The sequence below is a fragment of the Trachinotus anak genome, unplaced genomic scaffold (assembly GCF_046630095.1).
Source record: "Trachinotus anak isolate AG129_WGS33_773 ecotype Australia unplaced genomic scaffold, CSIRO_AGI_Tana_v1 ptg000021l, whole genome shotgun sequence".
In the NCBI taxonomy this organism is placed as follows: Eukaryota; Metazoa; Chordata; class Actinopteri; order Carangiformes; family Carangidae; genus Trachinotus; species Trachinotus anak.
Window position 1 is genome coordinate 22202227 of NW_027273872.1, and position 16751 is coordinate 22218977.

The window sequence follows — 16751 nt, forward strand, 5'->3', positions numbered from 1 at the left end:
GTGGGAGGCTGAGGGAGGGGGCTAATACACTGAAGCATCATGAATTATCACCCTGTGATTGGACATGCTTGTGTGTCACTGTTTCTCAATGGGAAGCTATTGATGGTCTGTTGATGGCCAAATACAGTATTTACTAAAAACAAATCTCTTACCATGGACAACTTGTCAGGATTAAGGAGAAACTGTGATTATTCAAATAAATCTGAGTGAATCTTAAGAATTTTGGGCAAAGATCTAAAAACATCTAAATTAGAGTTGAAATTAGAGTAGCATTAAACAAAATCATTACTGTTAGTATTATTAGTATTATTATTATTATTGTGCATTATTTCATTTTATTTTCATTCATTAAAAAAGCTCAACTTTTGCTAAGTACACCTTCTCAAATGTGATGATTTCCTTCTTTTCTATGTTGTACACTTTTGTAAATTTTATATTTGGGGGTTTTGGGTTAAAGACATTTGAAAACATTACCCTGGGCTCTTTAATTATTTTCTGACATTTTGTAGACAAATGGATTAGTTGATTTAACTGTAGATTAACTGATAATGAAATAATGTTATTTGCAGTTACGGTATCATTCTTTCCATCATCCGAGCATCTTGGTACAAGATTTTAAAAGTTAGAAATTCAACTGAATTATGCCGTTAAGGGTCATTTTAGGTAGGAGAAACAACAAAACAAGGTTTTTCAGCAGCAGCCTTCATAAGACTGGAGTGGAGGAGCAGACCTCAAGTAGAAGAAAGATGTGTGAGACTTGATGGATGTTGATGGGGTTGGAGGGCTGTGGAATATTATCAATATCAACAAACAAAATCAGAAAAAGGAACATAGCATAATATGCTTTAATTGTACACTTGTACAATTGTTTCTATATTATTTGTCACGGGAAACAGTGTCCTTTTAAAACTCACAAGCATCATATATGCCTATAATTAAATGTCCTAACATTAATCAAACTCCAAGTTTGATCTGACTGAAGAGCTGGCAAGAGAAGGTGTGTTAACCTGGAATAGAAGAATAGAAGAAGTCATTTCCATTGAGGTTTGAGCAGATAAGTCACTGGTGTCTCTTTTTTCAGAACCATGGACAGCAGATGATGGACATAGAACCAGATGGGAGTTGATTTTGTTCATGAGTATTGCTGTTGATGTGGAAAAGAGGAAAAGAGGACTGCACAGAAGAAACCTGTGGCAAGTACTGTATACAGAGACATATACTGTATGGTAACTGTTACAAAAGGGGCTGCTGTATGAATGAGCCAAATATATTTTAGCATCACAGAAGAAGAACATACATTGACACTGAATGACCAATCTAAGTGACCTCATCAACACAGCTGCTGAACTGTAGGTGTAATTTCAGAAACAGCCCCTCTGTTAATTCCCACAGGTTCTGTGTGAGTGGTAGGGGAGTCATGGAAGCAACTGGTGGCAGTCCTCCCTGGGTCAGTCAGCAGGAATCGGTTTTTACTCCCCTGCGCTTTGTCAACAAATGATTTGCTTTCAAGGCTAATTTGCAAATTCTTAAATTGTGTGTGAGGTCTCTGAAGGGGGACTCTAATGAATGCATGAGTGGTTGAATGAATGAAGGAGAGACAGATCGGTGAATGGGTGGGCAGTGGGCGGAGAGGGAAAGAGATGGGGGTGGGTCATTGCATGGACGGATCACAGTTTCCGAAGAGCTGAGTTTGCCTCATGAAATGCTTGGTGATCCCAAAACTGGAGAGGCAACTCCAGTAATGTGGAACTATCAACATGCAGCATAAAAAACATATCCTGCAGGTGTGATAGCATAGCACTGGACTGAAACTGTACGTCTTCTTCCAAATAAAAGAGATTGCCTCTTTGGATCTTAGGAGAACATATTGCAGTGAAGAGGGATACATGCAGTGAGGAGACAGATCTTCATTGCAGCAGTTTGGTTGTGGCCTTCAGTGAATATGAGGTTTCATGTGATTGGCCTGTTGGGTCAAAGCACTAAACCTGTCAAGGCTTTCAGCACCATGGACAGAGACTGGTCCCTGATGAGATGCTGCTGATGGTGAAACGGGTGGATGAGGCCATGATGTAGGTGCATACTGTGATGAAATGGTCTCTAATGTATTTTTTTTATCATCTCAGTCATCTATAGTAAAAGTACCTGTCCATGTGTCCCCTATATGACATTATATTTTATCCCTTTCTCAGGATGGACAATGGAAGGCTTTCGACCTCTAGCGAAGGGCGCACAGCTCCTGACAAGGAGGGAAAGGCGAATCTTATGAATGGCTTGATTGATGGATACAGAGATGGAGGCAGGGACTGGTTTGCTGGTGGAGGGAGGAGGGGATATTTGTGGTCACCATAAAAAGCCTGAGCATATTGTGCAAAGCTCTCGTTTCATTGGTGGAGATGTATTCAATGAAAAAGTGGGCTTATTAGCTGTAGCTGTGCAGGATTGGCAAACCATTTGGGTAGAATGCCTTTCCACCATTACCCCCGCAGATGAGGCTGACTGACGCTTCCACGTGTTGCCGTGGAGTCGTTAAACAGTATAATATCCCTAGGCAATATGAGGGAACTGAAATAACTTGCATAATAGTGTGGAAAATGTCAGGTTTGGTGTGTGCTCTCCTGTAGCATGCAGCGATCGGGGTCTGAGGGCATTTAAAGCCGAGGTCTCGAAACTCCCTGCTCGCCTCGCCATGCTGAAGAATCCATTGAGAGAATTTCGCAGCGTTAGTCATCGCAACAACTATCCGCAGTGTGTGTAGTAGTCGCCTATAGCCTCTCTTGCACCTCTTGCACTGGAGATCCACAGTGGGCGCCGTGCAGGGCTTGGCTACAGACGCACTCTGTACTGTGTGTCTGTGCACTGTGTGCGTGATTCCTCTCGCACCCACCCGCAGAGGTTTAACACAGTCAGCCGGCATGGTCACATGCCGGTTGGGTCGGTGGCGGTGTGCCTGTGGGTGCCCGGGTCATTAGGGTGTTTGCGCAGGACGTGGCGAGCCGACGCCAGTGACCGGGCAGGTGATGTTTGCTCACGTAAGTCGCTCGCGTTTGATGAGGGGCGCAGGGGACGCGGCTGGAGGGTGCGCGCTGCTGTTGCATCGCCTCACCGGATAACCGCTGCTATCTCATCCCGTCTGTTCCTCCCCGGTTTCCCGTTCTCTTTTTTATTTTGCTCACCGACCACACGGATTTGCAGGAGTGGGACTCTTTTGATCGAAATAAGTGGATAAACGACCCGACCTTGCGTGTGCGTGTGCGTGGAGTGCGTATCGTTTCTTGTGATTCCCCTGTACGCGCAAGCTGCTTTTTTCCTTCCAGAGAGGCAATGCGCCCACCCATGCGATGCTAGCCTATTAGCTGGAGAGAGAGAGAGAGAGAGAGAGAGAGAGAGAGAGAGAGAGAGAGTTTTCAGCCTTGGATTCGAGAGGAGGCTAATTTACGAGTCTTGTTTTGCCTTTCAGGAAAAGGGGAGATAAGAGGGGGAGGGTGGTTGGTGAAGGAGAATGCAGCATACACATTTTTAAGCATGCAGAAGCGGGCCGTTTCCGGTTCCTAGGCTGGTGTGTCCCCCCATCCGAGGCCAGCAGCCGTATGGGGAAAGCAGCGGCAGACACAGATGGCATGGACACTTCCACAAGGTCTGCCGCTCTGCCCTGCCTGCTCTGCCGGAGCCCGTTCGCCGCCGTCTCTCTCTTCCAGCTCGCTCCGCCGCCCAGCAGCACTGCAGCACAGCACAGGCTGACGGCATGAGGCTTGATCCAGTGCATTTCTCCATGCTGGTCATCGGGGTCTCCTTCGCCTGTTACGCCCCGAGTCTCAACTCCCTCCAGGACCAGGCGTACCGATCATCCGTGGTCATCGAGGGCGAGGTGCGCTCCTCCCCGGAGAACGCCTCCTCCCGGGAGCCGTACAGTGTGAATGTCAGGGTGCTGGACGTGTGGCCCGTCAACAGCGGCGGCCTCGAGAGGGAGCAGCTCGTGACCGTGGGGGACTTCGGCTCCGAGGCCCCGTGCACCACGGTGGAGAAGGACCACAGATATATCTTCTTCATGGACCCGACCGCCGAGCCCCTGGTCTTCAAGGCATCGTACGCCCCCGTGGACGCCAGCGAGCCGGAGCTGAAGAAGGATGTGGAGCGAGTGTTGTGCGAGGACTGCGGTAAGTTTCAGGCTGTACCTGCCGTGCACTCTCAGCGCACCGTGAGGCCACCGGAGCGGCCACGGTGATGTAAGGAGACGGTCTGCGCGTGCACGTGGGTAGTCTATACAGTGTGTCAGCGTGCACACACACCTCAGCTCCATAACCCGGTCACCCACAGTGACATGAGGGGGGTGTACATGTCTTGTGATGCGGTGTGTGGATCTGCTCATGTGTGTGAGAGAGAGTTAAATATCTCAGTCAAATCTAAGTTAAGCTTAAGGTTAAGCCCCGAGCAGCAGGCTCCTCCTGATGAATGGACCAGCTCTGGTGATCAGAGGACACTGAAACTTCAGTGTAGCCTGGATTCCAGCAAGATCTGCATCATCACATCATTACAGTGAAGTAGCCTGCATGTGGAGTCTTAAGGTGGAACACACAGGCAAAGCTAAAGGCAGCCGCTCCTGTGTGTGTGTGTGTGTGTGTGTGTGTGTGTGTGTGTCAGAGGGAGAGAGAGAGAGTTAGTCTGAGCATGTGATGGGAATCAGGGACAGCAACCTTGTCTTGAGGTAACCTCCTTTCCAAACTTTGTATTGTTGCCCACAGCCAGTATCAGATGTCAGATCTGATGCTGCTTTCTATCAGAAATTGTGGCAAAATCTTGACAGTGCCAGTGTTGACTGCAGTGACAGTCTGTGGGTGGTGGTAACAGTTCAAATCCCTCAACTTGTTGCCAGTTTCCACCATAGATATGTGAATCTGTGCTTTTGCTTTTGCAGTACACCAAACAACACAATGTCCGATAGCACCCTCTTTTTTTTTAAATCACAAATTTCTGTCAGATGTGGCTAAAAATATGTGCAGCAGCTGGACAAGTATATTATTACCAGAATAGCTTTTATAAAGGCAACAATCTGAACATGACACAAAAAAATGACTACAGTCTTAAAACTAAGTTTGTGCCCATTTTCTCTTTTCATTCCCACATTTCCTCCCTTCTCTTGACCCCTTTTCTCAACACAGGTCTTTCAGAAACAGGGTCAGCTCCTCAGCTCAACTAATATGTGAACCAATCTTTTAGGCCCTGTGATTTATGCATATGGTATATTATTTAATCTGCTAGTTGCAAAGGCTCTCAGATCTTTTTACTTTTACCTATATTTCCTAAAAAAACAAAATTGGCTTCATAGGAAAATATCTCACTGATCCACTCCACCTGTATTTTCAGCATTTAATGTGCTCCACTGCTTTTGAGATGATGTAACTACAATTTGTAGCATTTAGCTTACTACTGTGTTAAATCGCCTGCTTGTTCTGTAGTAAACCTAAGCGGAGCAGTACATAGACAGGAAGTACCAGTTCTGAGCTGCACAAACGAGAGAGGGATGAGATCTTAACTGTGCTGGTGGAACACATTTCTCATTTATAAACTAGATCCACAGTAAAACCTTTTCATCATGTTTATCATGTTTGTTATGCAAATGTGAGGGCAAAAACCTTTGAAACTATGTGACAATAAAATACCAAAGCTCATTTCCCACTCATAAGTTTTTCAAATCCAGAATCAACATAATTTCCATGCAAGTCAACACTGTCAAGAAAGCATCAAATCCTAATAGGAAGTAACTCAGATGTCTACACAAAGGGTTCATCCAGCATTTGAACTAACAACGTGATGTTCTATTTTTACCTCTGTGACATGCTAAAATTATCAAGTCATTTATTTATGACAGTGCTGTTGCAATCAGGCTACAGTTTAAAATACATTTTACAGGCAGGGATAAGCTCAGTGAATGGGACACCCACTTCCAATCTGATTCACCCACACACATGCACAACACACACACAGACTTGTTCAACCTCTGACATAATGCATTCCCTGGCCCCTTACCTTAATCCTAACCATCAAAACTAACCCTACCCATAACCTAATTCTAACCCTAACCCTAAATCCATTCAGGTTAAAGTCCCCACTGGGACGTAAGAACAAGAACACACACACATACAGACACACACACACACACACACACACACACACACACACACACACACACCCCAAAAGCCAGAGATGCAGGGAGAAACACAACCTAATTAGACACCTCAGAGTTTGTGTTGACACTATACAGTACAGTTGGCTACTGTAGATGTAATGTGGCAACCTGTAGCATCTGAAATGTCCACAGCATCATTATAACACCACTGTCTGTTACTGGAAGCCATGTCCAGAAATAGTGGTGACATTAAAGGAAGACGTCACCCAAAAATGCATGATTTTTTTTTTTAAGATTAATTGCGCCTATTAGTCTTGAATGCTTCTGAAAATGTTTGTAGTCAGTTCTGCTACAGTGGAGTTGGGTAAGGGCCTGGTTTACAGTAACAACATCAAAACATTATATCTGTGTGCATCATAAATGCAGCTTCATGTCTTTACTTGTATGTTTAGTGCATCTCAACCACATAAACGTTCAGTGAAGTGTTGCAAAATAATCCCTGACTGTAGAATGCCTATAACTGTTTATTGGCCAGGACTCCAGCTCAGTTGTAACTCACTCACTGGCTCTTCACATTGGGCGGATGCGCTAATGTCCGAGGAGCCAGTGAATGAGCAACGGCCGAACATAACTGCTCACCAGTGAACAGACTTGCATGAGAGGACTCTGTGGAAGAGTTTAATTTGAGACAGAAGTAACGGCTCACAGATGGGCTGGTAAGGGGTATGTCAGCAGACACACACCCTGAGCCTAACCAATCAGAAACCAAGTCTAAACACAGCCAGCCAATCACAGCCAAACAGTTGGAACACCCACCTCTGTACACACCCCTACCCATTTCTGTCAACAGGATCATATTCTAGCAGTGCCTTTGGGTTCATTTGTCAATATCTGATCTAGTTCTCCATTGTTATTTTGTAAAAAGCTGTGTTGTGCTGAGCATTCATGTTCAAAACTGAGACTAGCTGAGAGTTTTGTTTTTAGAGACATGTTTTTGGTGAAATTGTTAGTGGCACAATGTTATATGAATGTTGCTCTGTGTTGTTGGGGTGTGTACTCACTGGGTGGAGGTACACCTGTGCCCTCCCACACACTGATAACCCACCAAAAGAGAGTCTTTGTGTATGATACTGGGAAATGAATTATGAAAGATAAAAGATGCAACTGTACACATGTTTAATGAACAAGAACACAGTAGAACCTAACATACATATTTGACTTTATTCCACCATGACAGTATGCACTCTACTGTCTACTTCCTGGCATGTATATATATAAAAACCTTGAAAACAAGCAAGTGCGTGCCATGGCAACACAGGGGTGCCAAACTTAAGAAAGATAATTTGTTACAGCAGCCCTCAAGACATCATTACCATTTCCTGTGTTTATATTAGTAAAATGCCTTACTTATACACTTCCCTTTGTCAGTTTGACTTGATTACAAAAGTGTCAACAAAGATTTGTATGAAACAGTATAAAGACAACAGAAGAGGAGGGGTTATAGCCAGAGGTGCGCTGCTATTTGTAGAAGTACCAGAGTGCACCTATGACATGCACACGCAAGTGTGGCTCATGTCAAAGGTTATGTAACCACTGTTCTTACGGTGGCAAGTTTACATACATCAGTCAACTATGATCACATGATCAAATGTTAGCCTGACTTTGTGAACATGTTGAGAATATGACACAGCCAGCTCAGTAATATTAGACGATACCATGAATGTAGAGTGGCATTGAGCAGCATGTGCCTGAACACAAGTTGTTTTTGTTAAGAATGATATAATTCACTTACTTGTGTCAAGCAAATGAAGATGCATTGGAAACATCCATTCAGAGGAAAAGCTGCAGTGCAGGCAGAGGTTAAGCTAAGCTAATATGCTAGGCTATGAATAAATAGCTGAGCTAGCTTTAATTCCCAGCAGCACTGTGGCTGCAGCACAAACTGTCCGAGTGTAACAGGCTGACTTTGTCACGTGTCTTTGTAAATGCATCACAAACAAAGAAACATCAGAAGAGTGAGTGATGAATGTCTCTTCTAATTAACGATTTAATTCACTGTAGGTGCTCTGCAGCTCAAAGCCCACCGGCAGCTACCCACAGTTTTTAAGGTGGAATGTTTTCTTGCATGTTAATCAATGCATGATTGACATTTGGAAATAATCAATAATAATTAATACACCTTAGATGTCAATATGACAACTTTGACTTTTCATTTGCTTTTGTTAGCGCTTAAAATGTATGTAAACTTCAACCGGCTTATGTGAACTGCAAATATTTTATTTCATCACTTGGAGGAGAAAGGTTGCAGAGCATCGTGCTGCTGCGCTCTGGCAGATGACACCTATGATTATAGCTACATTGGTTAACTTGCTTCCTACACCACCACCTGTCGGACTGAATTGCTGAATTTTAGTGGTAGACCTGTTCTTCATATTTCTGGGCAGCATGATATCAGTATTGTATATAATAATGCAGACATTAATGCAGTATAAATGCTAAGCTAATATCTGATAAGTGGTTATTCTGTTACTGTCTTGAGGTTTGTTTCAGATTTGCTGCCAGTGAATGTTGACATTTACAGCAAGCCACAGTTGTGCAAAGTTAGAAGCACAGACCCATTGCTGTGAGTGAAAATACGAGACAGTAAATCTTTTTTTGCCCTATAAAAGATAGCAGAGCTAGTTTCCATCTTCCAAAAGCAGAGCCGGTGTTGATTAAATGGTGAGAGTGGCCAGGTTCCCTTTTACTGTTTATGTTATTAAGTCTGCCATAGCTACTCCAATAACCTCTCCTCTTCTCTACCTCACCCCCCAACCCACGCCTCTGACCATGGCAGTCAATGCATCCCAAAAAATCAGATGTGATGCAGCTTTAAGCAAAGGAATTGAAATGAAATATTTTAATCAGCATTCAAGGACGCAGGAGTTGAGTAATTTCTTACCAACCTTTGTTCTGTCCCGAACCACTTAAACCCCATGTACAGTATGTCTCCACTGAGCTCAACCGTCCTTCACTGCTTTCCCCCCACTACTCCCTCTCTGTTATACTCTCCGAAAATAACTTCAGTGCGTGGACTGCTCACACTCCCCTGTTAAAAAGTACAAAACCAATCCTATCTTACATCCCAGGCAGTCTGAAGTGTAATGTAGGTCTCCTCTGATCATTGCTGTTGGCATGCCGTTTGAGATACATTGACAGTTTCGTCCTAAAATAGCTTTATCTGATGCCCAAACATGCTCCTGTCACTGATGCTGTATCTACTGCTGCATACCTCAACTCTCGTGCTCTCTCTCTCCCACTCCCTCCCTCTCTCTCTTTCTCTCTCTCTCTCTCTCTCTCTCCTCGTTCTGCCTATCTCTGTCCTGCTGTAGCTGACTGTAGCTGGAATGAGTGGTTCAGCTTATGCTTGGCCTCCTGTCAGTCAGCCACACAGATGAGGAGAGAAACAAAGAGAGAGGGAGAAGGAGGGAGGGAGTGATCTTTAGCTTTGAGATTACAGATAGCTGCTGCAATAATGTATACTGTAAAACGTCCAGTAATAGCCTGGGCCTTTTCTCACCTCATTGAATTCAGGGATAGTTTAATTGCACATAGAATGATAAAAATGAATCTGCTGCTGTTCTGCAAAACACTGCAGTGTTTCCTTCCTCTAGCTTAAATTATTGGGCTTTTAGTGCAGCTTTGTTTAGCAGCATTACAAGAGTAGTTCAACATTTTGAAATATGCATATTAGATTAAATTAGATTTTTTTCCCCCAACTGAGATTAGAAGAGCAGCATCACTCTTACGTCTGGCTGCAGGCTAACTGCGTAAGATGGTTAGCCTTGCTCAGCATAAAGACTGTAAGCAATCAGAAGCTGCTAGCTTGATGTCAAGAGTTCAACAATACACCTTCCAAATACACCTTAAATGTCATTAATTGACAGACTGTGTCTCCTTTGTTTGACCCTATACATACACAGAACAGTATATACAGCAATTTGTGGTATAGAGGGACGTTATATGGTGCAGCAGAGATTGTGTGAGGTAACCAAGTTTGGTATCATTGTGTTGGTACCTGTGCTCACTGACTGTATGTGGCAACCTGTGCTAGCTGAATTTGTTGAGCACTACAATACTGGGGGGAAGGATGAACTTTAGAGGTGTGAGTTGGCGTATTTTTTCATTTTGAACAGAGTCAGCTGTACTGTTTTCCCCTGTTTCCAGTCTTTATGCTAAGCTAGGCTAACTGTGTCTTGACTTCAGCTCTGGTCTTCACATGCAAATATAAGACTGATCAATTTCGTCATCTCACTAAATATGGAACTATACCTTTAAAATTACCATTTCGACTAAGCTGTCTATGACATAGATCTCAGAAACCCCACAACTCTCAAATGATCTACCAACAGTTATGATTTTTTGTTAAAGTATAATGTAACTGTGAGTGTAACTGTGGGCCATGGGCATGCACGTGAGACTATGCTGACAACCTGACCTGCTCATATGAGACTATGTTTGCATGTGTGTCTAACATCAGCACCTTGTCAGCAGCAGTATAATGTCTGTGAGCTAGCATGCACTGCTGTCTTTCAGCTCAGGCTCACATCAGTGTGTGCAGCAGCTGGAGGGCAGAACCACTGTGGCATTGATCTCCAAATCCCAGAATTAGGAGATTTTTGCTCAGGGGCAGCACATCAAAACAACAGGAAACATATCCAAGGCCACACCCTTGAAGCAAGTCATCAAACCAATCCCAGTAAATTTGCAACTTCATTATGGCTTTCTTTGGTGCCACCACATTCAGCTCTGCAGTGAGCAATCGTCTTTATTAGCCAGCAATGAGTGAAGTGTTTGTAGAGACCTAACAGAATCCGGGTTGTAGTTTTTCTGGCTTCTCAGTGTGTGTGAATCGTGTGCTCACACTGTTTTTACTGGAAACTTTGTGAATTCTTTAATTAAGATTTATTCCACCTTAAACCAGAGTAAAGGTGGAACTCAGACTGATGTACAAACTGTACGATGACATGAATGTGCATCTGGGGAGATTCAATGGTTGAATCCGTGACTTGACAAGACTGTGTGTGTGTGTGTGTGTGTGTGTGTGTGTGTGTGTTTGTGTTGCAAGAGGTCTCTCACTTGTCTGTCTCATTCTTTTCCCCTCTTTGTTGCGTTATCTGTGTCTATTTCAGACACCCTCTGTGTGTCTCTTTCTCTTGTTCCTCTCTCCTTCTGTCTTTCTCACTGTCCTTGTCTCAACAGAGCATTATACCTCTGTATACACACACATACACACACACACACGCAGAGCCATGCCAGTTAGCTGTTGCTGTTGCTGCTGTGCTGCAGATGCCCCAGTGTGCTGTCATTAGCAGGGAGATCTAGGGCTGCTATAAATTATGCACACTGAATAACAGAAGGCTGAGGATTTCTCCCCTCTGCTGCCTGCATGTATATATGTGTGTGTGTGTGTGTGTGTGTGTGTGTGTGTGTGTTGAGGGGAGGGAGGGAGGGAGGATTAAGGTGGACGTCTTTGCTCATCTACACTCTCCTGACATTATCCTGATCAACTTTGCTTGTCAACATGTGTGTGTATTAGCGCACTTCTCTGTGCCTCAACTCACTCACGCTGCCTAACTCTAGTCTATGTCCTTCAGTTATACAGCGTGTGTGAGAGAGTGTATGTGTGTGTGTGTGTCCTTGCTTGTGAATAATGTATCAGCACTCATCTTTTCCAGCAGTCAGCCTTAGTAGAAAACTCAGACACATGCCTCTTAAAGGGACCAACCCAGTGCCACATGGCTCAGTTTGTGAATGAGAGGGGTCTTTGTATAACCCCGCTCGCACACACACATGCACTCACACATACACACACACAAGCACACACATGCAGATGAACAGCACACACCACCCACACACTCATGCGGCTGCTGCTGCACACACCCTCCTCACTGCATCAGCAAAGTGCCTGTTTCAGACAGGATGGATTTGGCCGATGCTCCCTCTGTTTCTCAGTCGAGATTATTTTTACACAGAATTAGATTAGACATCAAATTGAGAACGGAATAATTGGAAATGTTTATGCCAAGAACTTGTCAGTTAGTATTCGAGATAAAACATCAAAATATTTCAAGTTTACCACGGTTTCGATGAATCTGAGGCGTGCTACTCTTTTCTTGGAAAGCCATTTTCAATCTTTGGCATTCTTCTCCATAAGTAGCCCTGCTGTGCCAGACTGTAAGGGTTTGGCATGCAGTCAACAAACGCCTGATATTCATGAAGTTGTAAAATGACATTTTCAACTGTCACTCTGGGTAACACTTCATGAACAAGAACGTCTCTCTCTCTCTCTCTCTCTCTCTCTCTCTCTCTCTCTTACATCCTAGGTGCTTTTGATCAGGGCATTTAACTCATGAAATCTGTTAACGGGTGATGATCAGTACAGCAGGGTGGTTTATCTAGTCGATGTCCATACAAACACGAGGAATAGATTAACTGAAACAGAGAGAAAAAAAAAAGAAATGCTCTGCAAAACATTTCTTGGGCAAGAAAAGGGTTAAAACCTCCCCTTGGTTCTATATACCGGGCTATCTTTGGCTCAGAAAGGTGGGCTATCTTTATCTCGCTTTGTTGTGGGGATCTTTGATGGTGACAAGTAGAGTATCTTCATCTGTCTTCCTGATGTCCTCCTCTGCTTCTCTAGATGTTATCTTTGAACTATTATAAGTCTGTGGCTGATAGTATTGTATATGTGATACAGTATGTTTCTTCTGGCAGCGTTTTATGCTTCAGTGTGAGCACATCTATGACCATAGTAGTATGGATTTGCCTTTGAGAAGAGGAATTTTCTTTTGAAGGAACACTGTGCTCATTAATAGAGAAGATGCTGGCAAAACATTGCCTGATTCTAACTTATGAAATGATATTTCAGCTTCTCTTGTCAACCTGCTTCGAGATATTGAAGTTTTTTATTTGTTAGTGGGTCAATTATGCTACAATTCCAACAACTCTCAAGATTGATTTAGTCTCATTTCTTTTTGCACCGAGCTGAAATACTAAAGATTTGGTGCTGTGCAGGAGAGGCATCAGAAGCACCAAACCCATTAGAGTAGTTAAAAATAATGTGAACACAATTGTGACATTAGAGGATGTTATGTTACTATATATGTTAATCAAATATCCCTGTCGAATGTTTGGCTTGGTCATAAAGAATGGGACATGCTCCTGTTTTAGCCTACAGCAAGAAATAACACCTGATTCCTTCAAGGATATGGCAGGTTATTGTCTCTATATTTTTATTTTCAACAATTCCCATGAAAAGACCCTAAACCCAGAATGCATTAGTCCATCTGTCAGTACTCTCCATTTTCTGTAATGTGTGTGCAGCACTCAGCCCTAAGCCTGTTGGTTTCTACTGAAGATGTGAATCTTTTAACACAGCTCACAGATATACAGATTTGTTTTTAAAAAGGCTCAGTAATTTTCTTCTAAAACAGCTGGGCATGTATGTATGTGAGATCCACTGAAAATAAACAAAGTCAAAATAAACAATAGACATTTCAGTCATTATAATGGTGAGTCTCAGTGATGTGTTTTAAATAAGTTTTGGGAAATGTCACAGAGGAATAAACTACACCAGACTTTTTAAATACACTTGGATCAATGGTTTTATTCTTTTCAGGGCATTTGTTGCTATAAAATATCACTGGACGTAATCTGTAACCATTTGTTGATAATAGAGTTAATGTGTTTTAACCATTTTGAATAACTCTGCCCTTGTAATTCTCAACATTAGAACATTTATAGAGAGCTCATCACAGAAGATAAGATAGCTCAAGGTGCATGTGACAATTTGTTCTGCTGTTTCCAGGGTTATAGTCCTCCCTCTCTCAGTGGTCCAGGATGTCAATACCTTTATTAACCTCATTCACTAAGGTCTACTGTCTGTCTTCATTAGTGTCATCCATGTATCTGCCATGTGTCACCTGAAAACCAGTGCATACATTTCAGCAGTAGGGTATGGATTTGTGCTTCTCCTGTTTGACTCCACGGCTCATCAGTATTTATGTTATCTGTAATTATAATCATGTTGTAAAATATGCCCGAGTTGTTTAAGATAAGCTGTGTTAGACTGAAATAGGAAGGTTGAGACAGAGAGTGCAATCATTTCTTCTCTTGTTCCCCATATCATTCTGAGATTCATAAATTATTACTGAAAGCAGATAATTTTAATTAATTTTGCACTAGCTAACAATTGTAACACCCCCAATTTCCTCTGACTGGGGTCGAGAGGAAGTCAGAAGTCAAATAACTCCTTTCTTCTGTGCTTTAACCGTGTTTTAAATCGGGTCTGGGCAGCATTAGTATAAAAGTATAACCTAAAACCACATCTCTCTTATTTGCTAAAAAGAAACGAGTATGGTCTCTTATTAACCAATTGGAAATGACAAAACACAGCTTAAGAGTGAGACACAAACCGTCTCTTCAGCAGCAGTAAATGAGCACTCTGTCCAATGAAAGCTGGGCTCAGTCGCAATAAATCTTGTGTTGCGCTTGATTCTTTGGTGTAAAGCATCACAGGCTGACCGGCTGCTAAAGGATCATGCAGTGATCAGTACTCTGAGGTTATATTACAGGAAATTCTAGGAAATCAGCTTCAAACATTAAAAACTGGGTCCTGTCACTGTTATTTGGTGCTGCCAACATGCAAAGTTGCCAAGTGCAGATTTAATCCTCAATAAACCTTTGTCAGTGCTCTGCCTTCATTTGAGTGGATATGGAAAAGCCAGTGGGACCTCAATGCACAGTAGTGCCAGTCAAACAAAAGGCCAAGAGGCTAGTGAGACTTTAATTTTTTTTCCCCAGTGAACAAGAACGCAAACTTCAAATATGTCAAACTCAAATACACCTACTATACGTAAAGCATTTACCTTGAGATGAGCCTCCAACTGTAAACAATGGCTTCTCCTGACTATTTAGTATGTCCATGTAGTGAAACAAAACAACTCACACATTCAGAGGACACAGACACAAACTGCCCTCATCGCCTAGGGGTTAACAGCTCTAAGCATGAACTGTAAAGTCTCGCTGGGGAAAGGTTTCGCTGGGGACCTTTGTTGCATGTTATTACCCAACCCACAGCACCCTGATTGTCCCTCATCTCTATATTGGCAACTCTATTATAAGGGCACAAAATGCCCCAAAAATACAGAAGCTAGTGCCATTAGATCTGAATCTAATGTGCCACATACCTGCAAAGGAATAAGTCAAAGATTAAGAAAACATGCCCTTGGATCCAACAGCAAAAACACAGGTATGTGGTAGGCTTCACCTTCTGAAAGGAAGAGAATTGTTAGTTAAGAACCAAATAAGCGAATTCAGATTTGATCGTCCTAGCTTGTGTCTATTTTGACTGGTAACTCAAGCTACAGTGTGTCCGTAGCTAATGTATATTTCTACCTTCCAATAAAAATTGTAAGAATAGTGTACACTCTCATTTCTACATGGAGGCTGCTCCAGGGTCCAGTGTATGAACTAAACTTTAGTCCTGAGCTGTGAAGCCGACCGGCCGACACTGCCCTCAATACAACCACAAAAACTTACATGGCCTCAGATTCAGTGAAGGCTGTACGATGATGTAATGATGTATTGGACTCAAAACACAAAATTTTAAGACTTAGACTTGACTTTATATCTGAGACTGGAGGCTCAGCTGTGACTTGCAAAATAACTGACCCTGCTCCATGACATGCCGGAGGTCAGTTTTAACTCCTGTCAACCACTGCATGACCTGCGCAACTTGAAATGTTTGAATTTTACTTCCCTGACAGAGAAGTCTGCTTCCAGTTCCACATGCGAGAAGCAACACATATTTCAGAGTCAGAGCGAAGGAAATGTGCACTGAGCTCAGTAGTGACAGGGCACTTCAGAATTTGTTCACTTTTCTCTTATCTTTGAACATCCAGCTCTAGTCATGTAGAGTTTGCCTCTTTTTCTAGATGTTTTCAGTCATTGTTGATGCTGTTTAATCAACACACAGTGTCAATCTAAAATACATGACATGACCAACACTTTTGTGTAGTTAACTACATATTAACTGTTTAATAACAAGTACAAGTAACTGGACAGTTGGCTACTAAATGTTTCTTGGGCAGCTGTGTGTTGTTTCAGTGATAGTTCCTGCACAAGAGCTCACACATGGCTCAGATTTGACTCAGAGTTTCCACTTATATTGAGGAGTTGTCATTGACTTCAATGGATTTTCCACAAAATATTAAATATGATTTTGTTTGACTTCAGGTGTCCAATTACTTTTGAACCCTTAGAATTTGGTTCTTCCTATATTGATGTAAACCTGCTCAAATTAAAGCTGAAACGTTGAACATGGTGCTCTTTGAGCCTGCAAGCCTCCCTCTTCCTCTGCATCTGAACCTGGCTCTTAGCAAAGCTGAGTCCAAACTCCAGCCTCTCCAGCAGCCACTGCAAGTCCTGAGAGGATTTTGGTGTTGTCATAGGAAAAAAGAGGTTATGAGCATATAGCATTAAATAAGTAGAAAAATGCAGTCTGAAACAAATGGGTAGAAATGAGAGACTTTCAGACTTGAGGCTTGTTTTACCAGTGGAGGGGCGGTGGGTGGAGTCTCCCTCG

The 16751-nt window shown here is 42.8% G+C and overlaps 1 protein-coding gene across 4 annotated transcripts in view; it reads left to right on the plus strand.

Annotated features, from left to right (window-relative positions):
- The window catches only part of LOC139605576 (pro-neuregulin-2, membrane-bound isoform-like), a 69763-nt gene that overhangs the window by 11156 nt on the left and 41856 nt on the right, over positions 1 to 16751 (plus strand). For 2 of the 4 annotated variants that reach the window (XM_071457174.1, XM_071457173.1), the window contains exon 3: positions 1082 to 1193. In XM_071457174.1, the coding sequence (XP_071313275.1) occupies positions 1151 to 1193 (43 nt within the window). In that variant the 5' untranslated portion in view covers positions 1082 to 1150. Of the gene's footprint in view, positions 1 to 1081; positions 1194 to 2499; positions 4155 to 16751 lie in introns of those variants that run through there. The other 2 variants (XM_071457171.1, XM_071457172.1) reach the window with 2 other exon arrangements.